The 20712-nt window shown below is 41.9% G+C and overlaps 2 protein-coding genes across 4 annotated transcripts in view; one reads left to right on the forward strand and one right to left on the reverse strand.

Annotated features, from left to right (window-relative positions):
* GABBR2 (gamma-aminobutyric acid type B receptor subunit 2) overlaps positions 1–20712 on the forward strand; it is an 832666-nt gene that overhangs the window by 240821 nt on the left and 571133 nt on the right. The gene's annotated exons all lie outside the window — the stretch shown is intronic.
* On the reverse strand, positions 5554–6579 carry LOC122464598. Its single transcript, XM_043540309.1, has 2 exons — positions 6381–6579; positions 5554–6244 (listed from the first exon to the last, which is right to left on the reverse strand). The coding sequence occupies exons 1-2, from the start codon at positions 6534–6536 to the stop codon at positions 5570–5572; spliced, it is 831 nt and encodes a 276-aa protein (XP_043396244.1). The 5' UTR covers positions 6537–6579; the 3' UTR covers positions 5554–5569.

Here is a 20712-nt window from a genome sequence, read left to right on the forward strand (position 1 = left end):
ATAACGGTCTTTTGCATGCTTCCAAGATACGCACGCTGTTTCATCGTCAGGGTCTCTCATGATGCTGGTATTGGGTAGGTTGGTTCTTTGGCCGAATTTACCCCACAGAGAATTTAAAAACAGTTTAGCAATTTGGCATTTAGCGGGGTTTAGCCTGATCTCATGTTGGCGTAAACACACGCCTTCTTTCTGGTAGAAACCGTTAACGTACTTATTTTATTTTTCTTCGTCCGTGCACCAGCTGGGATACCCTGAAGTCTCTTGTTTCTGGCAGAGGTGTAATTTTATGTACTCTGAAAAGAGTTCATCAGATTTTTCATTAAAATGCCAGATTTCATAGATTTTAGCCACCACGTACCCCTTCGCTATGGCCGCATTCAATTCCACTGTGCACGAAGTCCCCAGGATGGCCCTTTCCTCGTCAGTATGGGTGCACGTCTCCCGCTGCTCGGTTTCCGCACAGGTTTGGCATAGTGGGAACAGTAGCTTGCCACCCACTCTGACAGGTAACAATGGGAAAAAGAGGCCTCGGTGGGGGGTACACTTTAACTTTTGCAATTCCAAAATAATTTGCAAGGGGTCCAAATTTGTCATAAACTATATCGGGGTGTCCTATAGGATAGTCTTTGGTTTTGTTTAGAAAAGGGTACAGGCTGGTAAAATCATAACAGTGGATTTCTTCGCTGGGGTTAGGTTTATAATATAGACGGATAGCGTTTGTCCTCCCCCCAAAAAGAGCATCCCTAGGCATGAGAGGCTGGGGTAACTGGGCTCGTTTAAAAAGCTTGCAAGCTCCCTGTCTGTTTCTTTCATCACCTCCCACTCGTGCTCCCAAAGAGTCCTCACTACAAAACCAAGTCATTTTAGATAGTCGGTCTTGAGCTGCGTCTTGTAATAAAGAAATCCAAAAGTTGTACCTATCAAGATCCATGACAGGGTTTTGTGCTTTTTCACAATGACAGGTGACACAACCGTGAAAAAAACACCCATTAAACTCAAAGGCTGCGTGTACCCCATGAACATTGGCATAACCATCTAAAAAGTAGGAGCCTACGTGTAGTTCCCCACCCTGTAAAGCCATATTTGTATATTTTCTTTTTGAGAGGTATACAACAGCCACTGAATAGATGGGGTTGAATATCTCTTTTTCTGCCTGTGATAGTTGTCTGGAGGCAGAAGAGCTACCGTGTTAGGCTCCAAAAACATAAACCTTCATGGGCAAGAAGTTTAAAGAGTCTATAAAACGAATGCCCAGGGCCTTAACATCCACACACATTAATTTACTACCCTGAGTGATCAGTTCTATGCACATCTTTTCCTTCAGTAACTAACGCTGAAGTACACATCATAACCTTTGGAATTGTGCGCTAGGAACGTATAGTCCCGGAACTCTTTGCCAATAAAGGTCTTAACAAACATAGAAAGACACTCGTCACCCTTAAATTCCCAGGATTTTTCTGGCTTTAGGGACATCGCAAAAATATAATTGAGAGTGTGCAACCCAGTCTCCTGAGTGCATTCAAAATCATAAAAAATATACTTTTCTGAGGATTCGGGCTTTCTAAGGCTGTCCATAAAACAGAGGTGACTGTCTATATCACCAACGATCAAGCCCTGACACTGCTTACACCGCTTCCCTTTACACCTGTACCGCTTGTCCACGTACGACTGACACTTATCACACAAAGTTTTAGACAGGCATTCAACTTGGTTTTTTGATGCACAGTTGACATGTCTGTCTAAACACTCTTTGGACCGACAATAGAGTCTACAGCTAGGACACCTCAGCTGCATGCCCATGCTGTCTGAGCATGTTGCGCTCAAGCAGAGGCGGCAATGATACCTGCAAGAGTGGTCGTGACTGTACACTGTGTGGCAAAACTCACAATAATTTTTTGCTCCGAACAACTTTTTCACATCCAGAACCCATAGTAATGCTCATCGAGCAACAGGATGAAATAAGTCTTAAGGTACACTGGGCCCCCCATTTTAAAAAAAACCCAGCCACCTTTCACCGCATACAGCACCACCTGAATGTTAACTCCTAAATGCTGTTCAAACTTTGCTACGTCACTGAGCATAACGAGGCGCAATGTCCCATCGACATGCAATTCTCTATTGCTCTGTAGCAGCTTTGAGGTCTGGTTTAAGAAATCCTCAGCAGACAGCTCATCCCTAGTTCTTCTGACCGAAAACAAAGGGTTAGTTAAATGACGGCTCTCTAAACGTAACTATACATAATCATCAGGGCCTACCCTACCATTAACGTCATCGAGAACTAGCTGTATCCCTCTGTGTATGGCTTCAACAACCTGTTGAGCTGAATTTATTTGCTCAAGATTGACAAAACGAAACTCCTCACAATACACCGACCCCCCAAATCTAGGTAAATCACGTTGCCAACTTCTCACTCTCTCCATATACACCTCTGCATTTTCAGGGTTACTTGGGGGTTCCTCTGTGGAACCATCAGTGGCATCTTCTACATCAGATACTAATTGAGAGTCAGACTCTGAGGCGCCTCCGTGAAGGTCATTGGGAGTAGATGGGACCCCATCTAGAGAGCCCTCTGGGGAATTTTCTAAACCAGAGTCTGATTTCACTTCCCCATTTTCAGACATGCCAGTTTGAGAGCCTCCAGTAAGGGGCATCTCTTTTTGGTTTTTTTCCTCATTACCTCTTTAGCCCTTTTTAAAGTTTTTACAGCGACCCTGGCCTGGAACTTTTTGGCAGCCATCTGTTTATCCCCCAAGCGCTGTCCGCCCTTTTGTTTACACATCAGCTGATGTGCACCCTTGAGGGTGCCCCTTTCCACACCTAGTCACATCTGATCAGAGCCACCCTTTCCAGCCTTCCTTTCTTTTAGGCCCCCTGAGGATTCAGCGTCCATCAGTTTTCTGAACAAAGCGTCATTTTTTTCCAAATCTTTTTTTCTGAATGAAGCATCAAACTCTTCCCAAATACTAGAATATGGGGGATCTGTGACAAGCTTATGGTTTTGGGAGAATGGCTTGTCAGTCCTTGGTTTTTTATTCATAACCCCTAGAGCGCCTGCTCCGGGTTTGTGAATGTGTGTGTTTTTGCGCACATTCAGAGCCCCTAGAGTGTGTGCTCTGGGTTTGTGAATGTGGGTGTTTTTGCTCACAGTTTTCTCAGGGCTTGGTGTGGCGGTGGCCGCTGAGGAACTAGAGTTGTGTTTGCACGGTTGCAATATCTTGGCATCGCAGAAGTTTTCAATCCTTGGTTTTTTATTCACAACCCCTAGAGCGCCTGCTCCGGGTTTGTGAATGTGTGTGTTTTCGCTCACAGTTTTCTCAGGGCTTGGTGTGGCGGTGGCCGCTGAGGAACTGGAGTTGTGTTTGCATGAATGTTTTTTACCAGAGTCTTTTGTTTTGTCCTTGGGTTTGACATATATGGGGTTTGGACTGCCCTGATGCTTCATCTGCACTCTTGTGCTGTTTTGCGTTGTTAAAGGTCTCAAAGCAGATTCCCGGTTCTTTGGTGGTTGTTGGGGAGGTGTCCTTGTAGCTCCCACTACAGCCTTGTCAGAAGGGCTGCACATGCCTGATTGGGGCAGGGGAAAAAAAAAAACATTTTACAAAAACGTAACTTTGCCAGCTGTCTCACCCACACCTATGTATTTACTTAAAATACAAAACCTCATAAATTAATCAGACTAATAAGCAAAATATATTTACCCGGCTTCATCCATCCATCCGTCACTGATACTGGTGAATTTTTCTTTTCAGTTGTCTCTTTCATTTTTCTTTTGAGCATTTTTACCCCCTCATGTTTTGACGGTACTGTAAAGCAAACAACATTCTAATAAAACACATGAAACTGTCTAGTAAACTTTAAAATGAAAAAAATATTCATTAGGGTGTTTTTTCTATTTAAAAAGTTATAGCTTTAAAACAAAATAATCCATTTCAGGCTGTACAACAAACACAGGTTTTGAGTTTATTTCTACCACTTTAAAAACAACCCCCACAAATATTTTTTAAAAAATACATCTCATTTTGCAAAGTAAAAACCCTGTTAATTGGAAACACACCATTACCATGAGTTTGCAGACATATACTTTTTAAAAACCACCTATGTTTTACACACACACACACACACACCAGCAGTTTAAAACACTGTCTGCAACAAAATACTTTTTCAATAACCCCACATGCTTTTAAAAAGACCCCCTGGTTGTTCTGTCCCCCGCCCCAGCCATGTGTGCTTGGGGCCTTTGGGTTAAAAAACAAGCCAAAATGTAAGTTAGTATTAGCCCACAAATCCCTATTCAAACTGTGTAATACCTGAAGTTATTAAGCACAACTACAGTTAAAAATGATTTTTACCTTGGCCTGGTGATGAACTGCAACTTAAAGTTACTGGCTCCATGCTAAACAGATCACACTGCAATAAAGATAGGCACCATTATTTACTAAGACAGCATGGCCAAAGAATGGCATTATATAATATATATATATTTTCAGAGTTAAAAACAGGGAGCATACCTCCTCTGGCAGTCCAGCAGCAATTCAAGAGAGTTTCTGTTGAAAGAGACAGTCTCCAAGCTACCTGAGGTTTTTCTACCATCCTAACTCTTTTGTTTCAAAAATAGTTAGCAGGTTGATTGGATCACCCCTCCCTAGCATTCCCTTTTGTGAACCGTGGCGGGGGGGGGAGGGAGGAATAAGTTTTCTGCACAGTTGGGCTGCTTTTCTTTTCTTTTTTTCTTTTTTAAGTTCAAATACATTTTTTCCCCCTGTAGGGCCTTCTTACAGTAACCATTTCAAGTGAGGGACCCTTTGCAGATATTAATGAATGTCTTGGGGCTTGTTTTTTTTTTTTTAAAACACGTTTCTTTCATGCTTAAAGTTTGGTGGGGTGGGGGTGCGTTCTAGAAAAAGTGCCCCATAGCCTTCAACCAACTCCCGGGTCATATTTAAACTGGCCTATAGCATTCCACCAACTCCTGGCGTCATATTTCAACTGTCCAATAGAGTTCTGCCAACTCCAGGGGTTATATTTAAACTGTCCAATAGCATCTGCGAACTCCTGAGGTTTTATTTCATTTCATATTAATCAGAACTCACCATCCTCACCCCCCACCTCCCTTACTATGGGTGCACCCCCATCAAATTTAACCCTATGGCGACAAGGGTGAGTAATCACAGTCACCCTGGCTATTCAGTGACGGGGTGGTTAAACCCATTCAGTTCAACAGAATAAGTCAGCTCTATTGTACTCAACCACATGTCTGAACCATCCCTGTTTGTTTTATTGTAAACACATTTTTAGGATATTTTTTCCCCCTCCCACAACATACATTTCAGCTTTTTTGCTGTAAATGGGTCTCTCTTTCACAAAAGACACAAGAGCTAGGTTCTCACAAACAAATTTTTTTTATTTAAAAGACATACAGCTCCTTGAAAACAAACCAAGATGCTCCATTAAAAAAAGAGAAAAAAAAACTTTAAGCTCCCTTAAGGGCCAGAGACCTTTTAACAGAAATACAGATAGTCACATAGCCCTTTTCAATAGATTTTTTTTTTAAATTTACAGCTACCAAGTTTCATATCACGTTTGGCCCCTCACCATTTTCTAACTTAATCCTTTTAGATTTCTTACAAATAGGCTTTTTCTTAAGCAGGGTTCTGTAACTTTTTGTGCGGACCAGACGGTCAATATAACGCTCTAAGCAGGCCTCTTCCAGTTTGGTCATTTTCTTTAAAACATGGTCAGGGTCTCCACTGAATTGCACAGCATTTATCAAGGTCACCCCTTGCGCTAAATGTTCTTGGGTTAGGCACAAACATTGCATAGCATAACCTATGGCAATAACAGTGTTTAATAAGCTTTCCAAACACAGCTCAGCACACAGGCCCTGGAGCTTGTAGTTTATATCCACTGAAGTCCAAGTCACGCAGTCATGGTGCCACTGGCCTGGTGCATCTATGACACAGCCCTCACAATCTTCAAAAAGCTTTTCCCTAAGACAGTGATTAAGAACAGCATAAACAGCAACACGTACAATAGTCCGCATGACTTTTTTACGCTCACGACGTGGCACTGGCTCAGTTAGTTCCATGCCAAGTCTCCTCCTAAACTCCTCATAGCCGTCATCCTCGGAGTCCTCTTCAACATTTTGTATCAGTGTTGAGCAAAAACAAGGTGGGCCCGGTTCATCTTCGCTGCTTGATGCAACGCTGTCCAGGATCTCCGGGTCCTCTAGAAAGGCATTGTCGAGCTGTCGAGAGATTTTTTTTTTCAGAAAAGAAACAGTGTAATCACCCCACTGCTTGGTTTTTGATTTACACAATCCCTGGTTCCTAGCCCCATTACACCCCCAACCCTCGACCGTCACTTCTTAAACATTCATTTACCTGAGCGTTGTCTTTTCCGTTCATCTTGTCCACGAGTGACTGCCCCGAGCTGCGATCGCCTTCCTCCTCCAGGGGGATGGACAACAAGAGGCCATCACGCTCATCGCAGTGCCTCACAAGCAGCTGGGTTTCGGGTTCGGGTTCCGGCGTATCCATCAATGGCTGGGCCAAAGGGCTCCCCAGTCGCTCCCTCCTCCTCCTCAGATGATGTAGCGCTTTCTCCGCGGTTTGTCGAAGACCCTTGGGGCTAAAACAAAGTCCAAAGTTCTCACGCGGGTGGTGAAGGAGTTTCCACGATTTCTAAAACACGCACTCTCGGTAAAAGATGGCCTCTTCTGCCCGACACTGGGACATATGGGGTGATGGTGCTGCGCTCTGATTGGCAGAGGGGTCACACGCCCCTCTTCTGGGCGGTTCACCCTATCTCAGAACCTGCCCTATTTTGGTCAAATCTGCTCTCGGGGCAGCCTGATTGGTAGAAGTTGGTGGGAGGAGTTGTTAGAGGGGTCACACGCATCATTTCCGGATAGGTCACCCTGCCCCGGAACTCGCCCTGATTGGTCAAATCTCCTCTCTGGGCGGTCCTACAGGGGCGAAACCCATCCTGATTGGTAGAGAGTGGTGGGTGGAGTTGTTAGAGGGGTCACATGACACACCTTGCTTCCGGTCATGTGGCAGCCTTGACCCCGGAAGTAATACCCCCATGGGGCGGGACTTCCGGTGCAAGGGGACAGGGATCAAGGGATGGGGCTTAAGGGGTCAAGGGGAGGGATTAGGGTTTGATTGACAGTAGGGCCCTTATACCACTTGTAAGGTAGCCAGAAGTGAAATTCAAAGGAAAGGGGCAGAGCTTAGGACCTAGATTCAAAAAGGCATTTAAGCACCTGACTCTCATTGATCTGGGCCTTAGACACATATCTACCCATGGGAATTGCAGCCAGGAACCCTCTCGTAGTGTTAGGCAGCTAAGCCAGGTTTTCCCTTTACCACGTAGACAGAGAGATACCCCTTCCCCCTCAAAACCACTGGGCTATTGGCTATACCATTCACCTGCAGTGTAGGGAGAGGCAGGTTCCAGTCCCTAATCAGGCAGAGTGCACATTCAAACCTTGGTTTCCTATGTCCCAGCTAAATGACCTGACCAGTGGGCTATTGACTAGTCTAGGGACACATGCTGTGTCTCTTGGTCAGAACATGCCTATAGGATCAGGCTCCACTGGTGAGTCAGAGTCATAGATTCCAAGGCCAGAAGGGACCATTGTGGTCATCTTGTCTGACTTCCTGTATAACACATCTTGCCCTAAAAAATTACTTTTGAACTAGAGAATATCTTCCTTTAAAATATATCCAATCCTGATTTTAAAAGTCCCAGTGATGGAGAATGCACCATGATCCTTGGTAAATTGTTCCAAGGTTAATTGCCCTCACTTTTAAAATTTTACACGTTATTTCCAATCTGAGTTTGCTAGCTTCAACTTCCAGCCATTGGATTGTGTTATAGCTTTCTATAGACTGCTAGAGTGAAGAGCCCATTATCTAATATTTGTTCCTCGTGTAGGTACTTATAGACTTTATTCAAGTTACTGCCTTAATTTTCTCTTAGTTAAACTAAATACATAGACTCAAGGCACTCAATCAAAGTAAGGTATGTTTTCTAATTCTTTCATCATTCTCGTGTCTCTTCTCTGAACCCTCTCTAATTTATCAACATACTTCTTGAATTGTGGACACAGTATTCCAGCAGCAGTTTCACCAGTGCAAATACAGAGGTAAAATAACCTCTGCTCTTCCTCAAGATCTGCCTATTTATGCAGCCAAGGATAACATTGGCCAAAAAAATCCCAGAGCATTGCTATGGTAGCTCATGTTCAGCTGATTGTCCACCACTCTCGATTATTTTTCAGCATCAGTGCTTCCTAGGGAAGAATCCCCCCTCCTGTAAGTATGGTTGACATTTTTTGTTCCTAGATGTATGCATTTACATTTAGCCATATTAAAATGCATATTGTTTGCTTGTGCTCAGCTACCAAGCAATCTAGATTGCTCTGTATCAGTGACCTGTCTTCTTCATTATTTATCACTCCCCCAACCTTTGTGTCATCTGTGACATTTATCAATGATGGATTTTGTTTTCTTCCAGGTTATTGATAAAAATGTTAAATAGTGTAGGGCCAAGTGTGCCATTGAATCACAAGGGCTATTTCAAAAAAGGGATTTAAAATTGCTTAGATTTCTCAAACTGTAGTTAAGTATAGTATGAGAACCAACTGGAAATTTTGAGTATGTCAGCCTTGTTGAAACAGGAGAAGATTGTTTAAAGCAGGGTTTAATTAGCTTAACTTTAACTTTATTATTGATAGAAATTCATAGATTTTTATGGCTAGAAGAGACCATTATGATCATCTAGTCTGACTTCCTGTGTAATATAAGATATATAATTGCATCCAATAATTCCAGCATTAAACCCATAAATTCTGGAATATATATTTGGTACATATATTTCGAGAGACATTAATCTGGACTTAAAACTTCCAATGACAGGCAATGCACAACATCCTGTTAAATTGTTGTAATGGCCAATTACCCTCACTGTTAAAAATTTGTGCCTTATTTCTAGTCTAAACTAATCTAGCTTTGTGCTCCATCCACTGGATCTTATTTTGCCTTTGTCTGCGAGATAAATGAGCCCTCTGGTATCATAAACACCTCCCCATCTAGCTACTTATAAACCATGATCAATTCACCTCTTTAGCCATGTCTTTGATAAGCTTCTTAAGTCCCACTGTAAGATAAGGTTTCCAGACCTCAATGCATTCTTGTAGCTCTTTTCTGAACCCTATACAAATTTTCAACATCCTCTTTGAAGTTTGGACACCTTATGCTAGTAATGTATCACTAAGACTTTTAATGGACAATGCAAACTAAACATTTGGGTTGGTTGGGTGTCACCATAAAAGAGAATGATGCATGGAAAAAGTAGACTTGACTCTCTTTTTTTCCATTTTTGATAATGCAAGAACAAAAGGACATCAAAAAAAGGTGAAAGATAACAGTTATAAAACTGATAATATATATATATTTATTTTTACACACAATGTGTATTCAGAGTGTGGAACTTATTGCCACAAAATATCACTGACATGAGCTGCTTAGCAGGGTTCAGAAGAGGATTAGATATTTATATAGAATATAAGGACATTCACACTTGCTTTAGAGAAATAATAAACGCAGAAGGGATATAAACCCTTATGCTTCAGGGCATAGGGTCATCACTAACTGATGGGGATTTGGAAGAAAATTCCCTAGAGACTAGTAATTTAATAATTGTCCATTAGGGGATTTGCCTACTAGGGCTGGGCAAATAACTGCTTATTTGGTTTACTGGCAATTCCCGTGCAGCCCCTCCACCACCTCCCTCCCCTTCCCCCTCCCCCCCAAAAAAAATCAGTTCAGGCCAAACTGAAACCTCCGTTTTTTTGAAATTTTCAGCAAACCGTAAAAGTAGAGGGGGAAATTCATTTGGGGTTGATTGAAAGACTTTTTTCATTTGCAGGCATTTTTATTCTTTTTTAATGAAAGCAAAGAAAATGAAGGGCTAGGTCTGAAGAGGTGGTGGGAGTACCACACTGTTTTCAAATGGTTACAGCATTCACCTGGCATGGGGGAGATCTAACTTCACGCGTCTCTGCTCTGAATGAGGAACTTAGAGCCGCCCCCTTCCCCCAGATAAGTGCCCTAACCACCACACTGTTGAATATTCTGGGGTGGATCTCTCTCACTCTCCTGTCTGAAGTTGTTCCACTTTGTATAACTAAATCTGTATTTGAGCAGGGACTGGGACTTGAATCTTCTGCATCCCAGGAGTGTCCTAACCATTCCCACGACCACCTCCCCTGTTTAGTTTGTGAATGGTGCCTAAGTTCCCTTTGGAACCTGGCCAAAAATTTGTTGACTTCGTGTCAAATTTGTGATTAGTTTTGGTCAACCTGAAACTGCATGTTTTCAGCAAATAAACTGTTCATCCAAATTTTTTTGCCCAGCTCTATTTTGTACGCCTTCCTCTGAAGCATCTGATGCTGGCCACTTTTTGAGAAAGGCATGCCAGGTTAGACAGACTACTGGTCTGCCCTGGCAAGGCAGTTCATATGTTTTTCTTTCTCCCTAGTACTAAAATGAATTCTCTATAGTATTTTGTTCAAAAACTATTCCAAGAGTGTGGTCCCTGGTAAGGAAAAATCTTACGTTTAGTTAGTATTAGTTACCATGGTTAGAGGTCATCAGTGATTTCTGGAACTGCCTGTCTATAACTGTATCTAAGAATGTTGGATCTTGATCAAAAATATTAGAGGAAAAATAGATGAATCAGACAAAAGCAGGAATATGCAAATGAATATAGTAAATCAACAAGGAACTTCGGGTGCAAATTCATTTTTCTTAAACTGTTCAACATTATGGAAATAGATATATTAGACTCACTTTAAAGTGAATGCTATAATTACTACAAGAACTATTGCAAAGGAATAAAGTGTTGGAAGTATTGGATAAATTTAATAGAGTAAAATGCTAAACTAATGCAACCTTTTGAACCAGCCCTTATAAGATCTGTAAATGAGCATCTGTCTGAATAGTAGCAAAACGAATCAATCAGTCAGTCAATCAATGAATCATAGAAGAGATAGATTTGAAAGGTATTTTTCCTAATTCCTTATTTTGGATCCTTTGCCTTTATTTTAATTTAATTGTTAGTGGGTTCAGACCTCTCATGAATATAATGGCAATACACATTGAAAAGTTAGCCTTTCAAAAAAAGAAATCTTGTTCTCTGATAGAACTATTATGCTGTCTAATCTAATTCACATTAAGCCTGGTTACTGAAAGATTTGGGGGAGGGTAGCTTTTGAATATGTAGTAATATTTAAGGTTTGAAACAAATTTGTCAGTTTATATTTAAACTCAGTGTTATAAAGGAAAAAACTTGTTACATCAAATAGCTCTACCAATCAGGTAATATTGACAAGATTAGGCAGTGCACCTACTCTAGTGGAAATGTTCACAATGCAATCTAGCAACCTTTTTTTAGTTTGAGTATGTGATGGGGGGTGTCTACCCCACACAAGGTCTGAAGGGGTTAAGATGGCTAGGTGCACCAGTTAACTGCCCTGGCTGCACCTGGAGGAGGAGCCAGGGATCAAGGATTAATTAAAGGTGAGGCTCAGCTGGATAGGCACAGGCGGGGCCTATATTAAGACCAGGAGCTGAAAGCAGAAAGGAGCTGCAGGGAAGTAGTCTGCAGCCACTCTGTGGGTGAAGGGAGGTGTGTTTGGGATTAAGGAATGTCATCTACAGTTACTTCCCTGGGAGGAGGGAGTTTGGGCTTGCAAACCCAGAGAAAAGGGAGCCAGAAACATAGGAAACACTCAGGGGAAACGCAGCAAGGTGTATGATAGTGCAGACCTTGGCTGCTGATCAGAGGGTCCCTGAGCTGGAACCTGATGTAGCGCATGGGTCTGAGTTCCCCTACCAACCACTGAGGAAGTGGCACAGATCAGGCAGTGGAGAGTGGACTGCCTGGGACAGTTTGTCCTGGAAGACTTTGATACCCTAGAAAGAGAGAATCATAGTGACCTGGCTGGAGGGCCAAGTCACAAAGAGGAAGCTGCAGCTCTTGGACTGAGATGGGCTGCAAAGTGAGAGAGGATGATGGGTAGAGAGAGAAACTGTCAGAGGAGGGTGCAGCGCCTGGAAGGCACTAATCCTCAGAGTGGCCAGGAGGAGGTACCCTTAGCCATGAGTGGACCCCATGATAGAGTAATTTTAAGGATAGCTTTTATTTAAAGCTAATGGACTGAGAGTGGATAAGCAGTTTATATTACAGTTTCTAGAAGTACCACATTACTTGTTTAAATATCAAAATGTAAAAATACTGTTGCCCCTTTTTGACCTGAGTGGCTACTCTCAGTTTGCTGCCCATGGACCCTGGGTCTCAAAACAGGCTTCCCATCTTCCCCTTGCAGAAAAGCTTCCACAGCATATAGCTTTTGTAATGGTTTCTGCCCTCAAAGACAGAACTGACTATTCATTCACTGCAAACTCATTGCCTACAAACCATATCTCTCAAAGGGGATTTCCTCAAACTGAATTTATCCACGTAATAGTCCTTTCATAGCACTGATTACGCAGTTATTAGCCAAACTATCCACGTAATAGTTCTTTCATAGCATTGATTATACAGTTATTAGCCATACTCCCATTGTTGTTTAACTGCCCAGATCTAAACAAAAACTGTAGGGCTGTTCTTTGTCCCTTTAGCTTGGTGTGTCCCCCATTTCTTGAACTGTGAGAGAAGCTTTCAGTAGTCACCTGCAACAGTCTGTCTTTGCTTGCCTTAAATTTATAAGGGTATTTTTGGTGGGGGGAGGCATTTTTGTCACAGTTCCAGCATTTAACTGAACTGTTTCCTTTAATTTTTTGCATTATTGCCGATTCCCCTTGTTTTACAAATAAAATTGATTAGTTTTTCTCAGTGTTCGATAAGGTCATGCACCAGAATAGAATCCCTTCTTGCATCATACATATTAGACACAGCTGTACTTACAGGGGTCAGGGAGATCAGTTTCCATTTTCCCACTAGTGGCTGCTGTTGCTTTCTAGTATACTGCTGCACGATTCAAGTTCCACGGCAAATTGCACAGCTCTTCATAGTGTCTTTGGCCTCCTTTTGCTGATCTGGATCTGCAAGTCCAAGTTCAGCTGATCATCTGTAAAGTGGTCCATTGCCAGTCTATGCTAGAATGCCTTGGTGGTATATGGGTATGCAAGAACATAAGTCTCCACATGTCCTCTGCCAGTTCAGGTGGGGTTTCTTCTTAGCTGTGCCCTGGCCAGCTCCAAACCACATGTCAAGAGCTTGTATCAGGTCTGGGTAACTCAATCTCTTTTCTGTGGGTAAATTTTGCAGCACCATCAGTGCTGGGCTATCCAAGTTGGCTGCTAGTAGCTCTCCTTTTTGTCCCTCGTCTCAGCCATCCATGTGAGCTATAATGTGGAATTGAGCCAAATAAACCTCCCAGGGAGATTTTCCCTCAGACTGTGGGCTTTTGCATCATTTGAGCTGGGTCAACCCAACCTCTTCTCTCTGAGCCTCTGAGTTACAAACAGAGCAGAAAAGTGTTCTAAATGTCCAGTCTGACTCAGGTGCTCAGGCTGGCTCAATTCCTATTTCAGTTGATTGATTGCATTCCACTGTGGCCAGGGACTTTTTGATTTCCTTCTGTTGATGAGCATTTATCTCTATATAAATCCTTGCTACTTGTCCACTCAGTTGGCAAGTTCCAGGTTAGCGTAGACAAAGCAAGCTTTAGCCAGTGTGTGGAAAAACATCTGGTCTGTTGCAGTCAGATTGCTGGCCACCTCATCAATCCATTTTACCATTTCAGCCTGTATGTGCTTATGTGCTACAGCTGAGTTTCCCAATCTGTCCAGGTATGTTGTAGTTGCTGTTCCAAGAGGGGTCTCATTTTAGCCTGAAAGTCCTATCTGACTCCTTTCTGGGAAACCTCCAGGTCTTGTCTTAGACCTTGTTTTGTTTTAAACCCTTTTGTGAAGTCTGTTTCATATCTTGTTTTAAATCCCACTGGCCATTTTTATTTCTGCAAGTATTTTCATTATTCGTTGCATCTTGATTCAACAGGAATATTAACTCACAATCTCTCTCCTTGGAAACTGGATCCCACTCCTGACATCAGTCCTCCTTGATCCAAGCAGCTAGTCAAAGTTTGGGGGCCGGTGGGTGTTCCAGCTGGGAGTAGAAATTGGTGGTAGTCAGGCATTTCTTTGTAAATAAACAAAATTGCATCAAAGAACATACAAAGTCCTGTGTATAAACGCAGAAGGACTCATATAACAGTGATATATGATTTTAGCATCAAGAACACTCATTTGCTTTTGCTTCTAGCAGCAAGAACACTCATTTGAGACTGCAGCCTTGGCCCAAAAATCTCTCCTCAAGTTTCTTCCAGGGTCAGCCACATGATGATGCTTTAGCTGCTCCTGAAGGCTGTCTCTCTCATCCCATCTAATTTCATCTGACCTCAGTTCCTGTGAGATGACTCTTTCCACATACACAGACCAATACCCAAAACAGTACTCAGTCAAAAGCTTCTGGGTGGATTTATGGATGCCTTTTGTCTTAGGTGCTTACGGTATGTTAATTGAAGCGTAAGTTAACACCTACCAATATCAGTGGGGTTTTAAATCAACCCACAAGGTTTCATGCAGCTCAAAACAATGTTATATTAAGTGTTTGAAGACTTAAATGATAATGCACTTCAGTTTATTCTCCCACTTGATTATGGGTGAAGATATCTGTGAGCTGAGAAGCTAATTCAGTCAGTGGAAGTCTTAGGTTGTGCAAAGACTACAGGATCAGGGCCTAAAAGTAAAATAATAGACTAACTTGCCTTCTATGGCCTGCCTGGGTTCCTCTTTATATGGATTGGATATGGGTGGGTAAATATTTCAAGAACAGTTTTTCAAAAAATGGATAGTTTGTTATCAAGCTTCTCTGTAGCTTGTATATCAAGCTGCTTTGTATTAAAAGGTTTTAGAGTTTATCTACTAAAAGGAACTATCCATGGTCTAGGCACCTGTGCAAATATTAATGCAACCTAAAGAATAAGTATCCTTACCAACCAACCATTACCGCCAAGACTGCTTTACAGTCTAGATTATGTAACAACGAGGAGGCTACTATATTCACCAACTAAGACCCTAGCATAAATACTCCACAACCAGCCACTTCAAGCTTCTCAACTCAACTCTCCCAGAAGATCTTTTGGAAAAAAGATGAATCTGAAGCATGCACAAAAAGTTACCTAACCTGGACTTTGGATAAACAAAATGGGAAGTCCAGCATATAAAATTCCTCACAGAAATTACCTTTTCAGCAGTCCACTCCATTTTAGTGTTAATTCAGCCTCTCTGTTGATTGTAACTGCCAATATGTCACTCAGAGCTTTTCAGGTGGCAAGGACCCATACCATTTAGGGATTTATAGAGCAACAACCAAGACCTGAGTTCCTCTCATAACAATGGTGTAATGTGCTCTCTGCATGAAATGCTGCTCTTAGTAAGTGAGCAACTCCATTCTGAACCAATCTCAGGCCAGGTCTACACTACCACCACTGGTCGATATAAGCTATGCAATTTGAGTTATGTTAGTAGCATAACTCAAATCGACGTAGCTTAGATCTACTTACTGCGGGATCCACACTATGCTATGTCGACAGGAGATGCTCTCCCGCCGACATTGCTTCCGCTTCTCATTGAGGTGGAGTACAGAAATCGATGGGAGACCGCTGTCCCATTGATTGAGCCTGTCTTCACTAGACCTGCTAAATCAATGTAGTGATTTAGCTCTGTAGTGAAGACAAGTCCTTTAATTTCCAAATGATCTGAAAGGGTAGCTAATCTTGAGTTGACACAGGCATGGATAATTGCAGCACAGACTATGTCCAAAGAAAAGGTAGGTTTGTGGACGCTCAGACATTAGCTTCCCTTGAGCAGAAATGGTTAAAGAAAAATTTGTAGATGAGATTAGCTAAATGAAGCATTGGAGACTGAATCAAGATTACCAGTCCATTTTTTAAAATGTCATCATAGAAACAATGCGCCGGGAGAGTTCAGTCATAGCTGCTTTGTCTGTACCTTTTATTATTTGTATCTGGACCATTCTGTAATATGCTGCTTGTGCTTTGTATTCACACTTATGTGAAGGGTCCTTCTTCTGTATGACAGCAACATTCTATACTACCTGAGCCTCAGTCTCGTGCAAAGTCAATAATATCAACCGTTCTCCTTTTACCCTACATTCCCTTTCCTCTCTCCTCTCCACACTTCCTATTAACTTTATCTACTCCTCTTCCCATTTCCAGCTTGATCTCTCTCTTCCCTCATGCACACATCTTCTCCTTGCCTCCAGTGAAAGCTATTCTAACCCTGACTCTTTCTCCCACCACAGTCTCTGTCACCCGACCATGCTCATGCCACTCTTCCTAACCTCATACGCACTCCCCTTCTCTTACTGTCTCTGGAGCACCCACTCCATCTTTAAAAAGATCAGCCATCCACAGTCTATTCAGTCTTGTTCCCTCCAGTTCCTGGCTCTCAGAAACCTGGAACTAGAGCTGGTCCAAGATTTTCTCACAAAACTGTTTTTTCAACAGAAAATGTTGATTTCTTGAAACAGACTTTTTACAGGAATGTATGCGTGTTGACAAGACCTTCAGGTCCAGAATGGAATTTCTGATTCAAAACAGGAGTGAGGCAGACCCACTCCTGAATAGCCAGTTGATTAAGGCACTTAGTGAGGACGTTGGAGACCCAGGTTCAAGTCCCAGTGCTGATTCAGGCATAGAAGGAACTTGAACCTGGGTCATCCATATTCCAACAGCATGCTCTAAGCACTGGGATGCCCATCCCTATGGAAGTCCTATGACCATATTGACTTCCTCCATCATAAATTCACTTTCTGCTTCATCTCTATCATCTTTCTGGTCAAGCAGCAGTACTTTCCCACTCTGACTCACGTAGATCACAATCCCAGCCATCTGGTCACTTTTTTTTTTTTTTTTTTAGTCTGAGACCACCTTCCCTCCTATCTCATCCTCCCTTTCTTTGTAGGATTTTGCCACCTTCAAAGAGAAAACCCAATCAACAAAATTCAACACTGACTTCCCCCGTCAACTCCCTCCATTCTCTCATTATCCCCCACCCCTCCCTACACCATTGTATCATTCTCTGTTCCTTCTCCCCTGTCACAAACAATTTCTCCACTTTTCTTCTCAAACACCTCTCCCTGCCCTAACAACCCCATCCAACTGGTCTCTTGACCTCCCTCACCTCTGCCCTCACTCTTCTCTGGTTCCTTCTGCTCACAATGCAGATATGCACTGGTCTCTACCACCATTAAAATCCCCAGCTTTTAACCCACCTCTGCTTCTTCAAATCATTGCCCCATCTCCATTCTCTCATTCACTTCATTGCACTTGCTGTCTATTGTATTGTGAGCAGTGGAACTGGAGTCAGAAGGCCCATGTTATTGACAGAACACCAGTGGAACAGGGAACATGGGGAGTTAGGCTGGAAGCAACTCATCCACATGGACAGAGCAGTCTGCAGGGTTTAAAGTTCCACTTGTGCATCTTCACTCTTTGCAAATGAAATATCTATAAGCGCTGTCTTAAATTCCTCACCTCTAATATCATTCCATACCCCCTCAATCTGGCTTCTGGCCCCCCAGCTCTCCACTCCAGTGAAACAGCTCTCAGCAAAGTCTTCAATAACCTCCTCCTCTTGGCCAAACATCTGGGCCTGTATTTCTAGAAATGTTGAGCTTACATGACCCTTTGCCCCCATCAGGATAGACCCCACTCAGACCTATAATCTTATCCTAAAGTCAGCTCTTGCCTTCACTCCACCGATGATGCCATCCTTGATTGCTTGAGTCTCCACTTCTCAACATGCACCTTTGAGCTTTCTCCCCTGCTGCCCTTCACAAATGAGAGAAGCTCCCAGTCAAAATCAGTAAAGCTACCACATTTTCCTCTGTCAAGTCACTCCTCAAAACTCATCTCAGCCATAATGTATACAGCCTGATAAAGGCTAGACAGGTAGAGAGATGTTATCTCTGCTATTGAATGGCTAAGTATTGTTCACATTGCATTAGATTTGTTATTCTGCCCTGCACCCACACACAAGCCCCAGCCCACTTCTTTGTTTCCACCATTTGTTATGTCTTGTATTTTTAAACTGTAAGCTCCTTGCAGCAGGGACTGAGTTACAACTGGGGGCTAACCTGATTGTTCCTTTTATGTGCTACCTCAACATAACCTAACTTATGTTGAGGTAGCACATAAACTCACATTATTAGGTTTCAGAGTACCAGCCGTGTTAGTCTGTATCTGTAAAAAGAAAAGGAGTACTTGTGGCACCTTAGAGACTAACAAATTTATTGGAGCATAAGCTTTCGTGAGCTACAGCTCACTTCATCCGATGAAGTGAGCTGTAGCTCGCGAAAGCTTATGCTCTAATAAATTTGTTAGTCTCTAAGGTGCCACAAGTACTCCTTTTCTTTTCACATTATTAGACAAGTGCTCCACAGAGCTAATCCCAAAAATAAACTGGGTTTGAATTAGGGCTTGGCCTATTCTCATCATACCATCCAAGTGTTCATCTATAGGCTACTCTTCCCCTGCCCCCCACTCCATTCTAAGTATGACCAAAATCCAACAGACACATGTTCAAGAAAAGATTCTCCCCAACCCTCCATGAGAAGCAAGGTAACTCTTCATCCAGACAAAAAAATTTTCCAGCCTAACAAAGTTAAAATGTTAATTAAAAATTAATTGTACCCTGGGTAATGTCACAATTACTATCTGCACTGCTGAATAGCTGTATCTCCTCAATTCTCCAATCTGGGTTGCCTTTTACATGGCTTTACTGGTGAATAGCTCTCCCTGGCCGGTTAACACGCAGCCTTCAGCATGTAACTTGCTCCCACCTGCACAGTATTAAGTGCTGCTAGCTAGCCACCCATGAATTACATGGCAGAAGAATACCAGCAGATTCCCTAGTCCCAGACTTTCCCCCAGGAATGTGCATCTTGTATTGCCCAGCACCTTACTAAATAGCGCAAGCTCATACAAAGTCCATCATTTCATCAATGGAAAATGATATGCACCAGCTTTGTTATCCCAAATTACATTTCCCGCACATTTTAATTCAAACACACTGGTTAGATTAAACAGTAAAACAAGTTTATTAACTACAGAAAGAAAAGAGATTTTAAGCGATGACAAGTAATGAGGCATAAAAATCAGGATTGGTTATAAAAGAAATAAAAAGATAAAATACAAGCTAAATGCCTAACTTAACAAGCTTAAGTTTTTTCTCACCATAAGCTTACAGCAGTCTGTACTGGCCAGGAACCTTCCTCCTGCCTCCCAAGTTCAGTTCTTTAAGAGTTGTTGATCTCATGAGCTGAGATGAAGGAGGAGAGTGAGATCAAGTGTTTTTCTCCCCTCTTTATAACTAAATTCCTTGTGCTAGAAACATTCTTGCTGAGTCACGGTGACAAACAGCTTCTTCTGCACATGAGGTTTGACCTGTCCTTTTGATGAAATATAAATTTCTTGTTCACACCTTCCCCATCAGAAAATGGTCACTTAACTGATAGCCCACTTGACTTTGGTACGGTGTCTGGGGCATCTGTGGGTATTTGTCTCTGAAAAACTGGTTTGGACCTGCCTTTCTAACTCTGGAACACATTACAGCAATGTTATACAATAGAAAATTATAATTTTATGTACAAGGTTGATGCATATATTATACCAAGATCATAATGTTCAGCAGATTATGAGTTTTCAAAGGATACCTCACAAGGCCTACTTTGTACAAAATGTATTATAGTCTTATAAAAAAGATGAATATGGGGTACAGACTGTCACAGTAATATTTTTCACTAGCTTGCAATGGCACTCTGCTATAGCTTCCAGTATGGCAAAAATAAACAAGTCATAGGAAAAGGGCAATTACCGGTATTTATATTTATAAAAAAAGATTTCTGTTCTTATTGATAAATACTCATTCTAATGGGTCTAGAAATCTAGAAAATATTCATTTTAGGGTGTCAAGGGAATAACAAAGACTAACTGAAACATGATTGCATGAAATGTTATGAAGTACTTGGGTGGCATCAGAGTAATAGAAGAAAATAATTAATGTGAACCTCAGTTGACTCCTATATGCTCTGCTTATCTTTCTAAAAATATTCCTTGATATATGCAGAGATTAGGCTCCAAGAGGATTACCAAAATAAAACAGTGCACATCAGATTTTTGTAGTGATTTGCTATGGAGTATCAGAACAATATTTGTTCCATCTCATGGCTGTGGCATGTTGCTCTTGCTATTACGTATTAATAACTGGCACTTCAATGCCATCATCATTCATGTTCAAAGCACTATGAAAATATTGGATCAAATTTACCACTAGTATAAGAAGGTGCAGCTCCACTGACTTCAGTGACATTTCATCCACTTACACTAGCAATGAATTTGGCCAATTATTTCCACTTCAGAACATTTGACCTTTTTTTTTTTTTTTTTTTTTAAAAAGTGTCTCTTCAGCCAAACTTCAATGGAAACTGCTGGTCGTGTGAATTAACCATCATGTACCTCACATATTATAGAGCTGTCCCAAATGATGATTTTTTTGGCGGGGGGAGTGTGGAAAGGGTAAGCAATTTAAAATATTACCCATTATTTTGGTTTAA

This window comes from Chelonia mydas, chromosome 2 (assembly GCF_015237465.2).
Source record: "Chelonia mydas isolate rCheMyd1 chromosome 2, rCheMyd1.pri.v2, whole genome shotgun sequence".
Classification (NCBI taxonomy): Eukaryota; Metazoa; Chordata; order Testudines; family Cheloniidae; genus Chelonia; species Chelonia mydas.

Excerpts from the sequence above, each read along its gene's own strand:
- LOC122464598 (XM_043540309.1), bottom strand. The coding sequence starts at position 6,536 with ATGGATACGCCGGAACCCGAACCCGAAACCCAGCTGCTTGTGAGGCAC. Across the intron at positions 6,245-6,380 it reads ACGGAAAAGACAACGCTCAG|CTCGACAATGCCTTTCTAGA; the intron begins GTAAATGAATGT and ends ATCTCTCGACAG.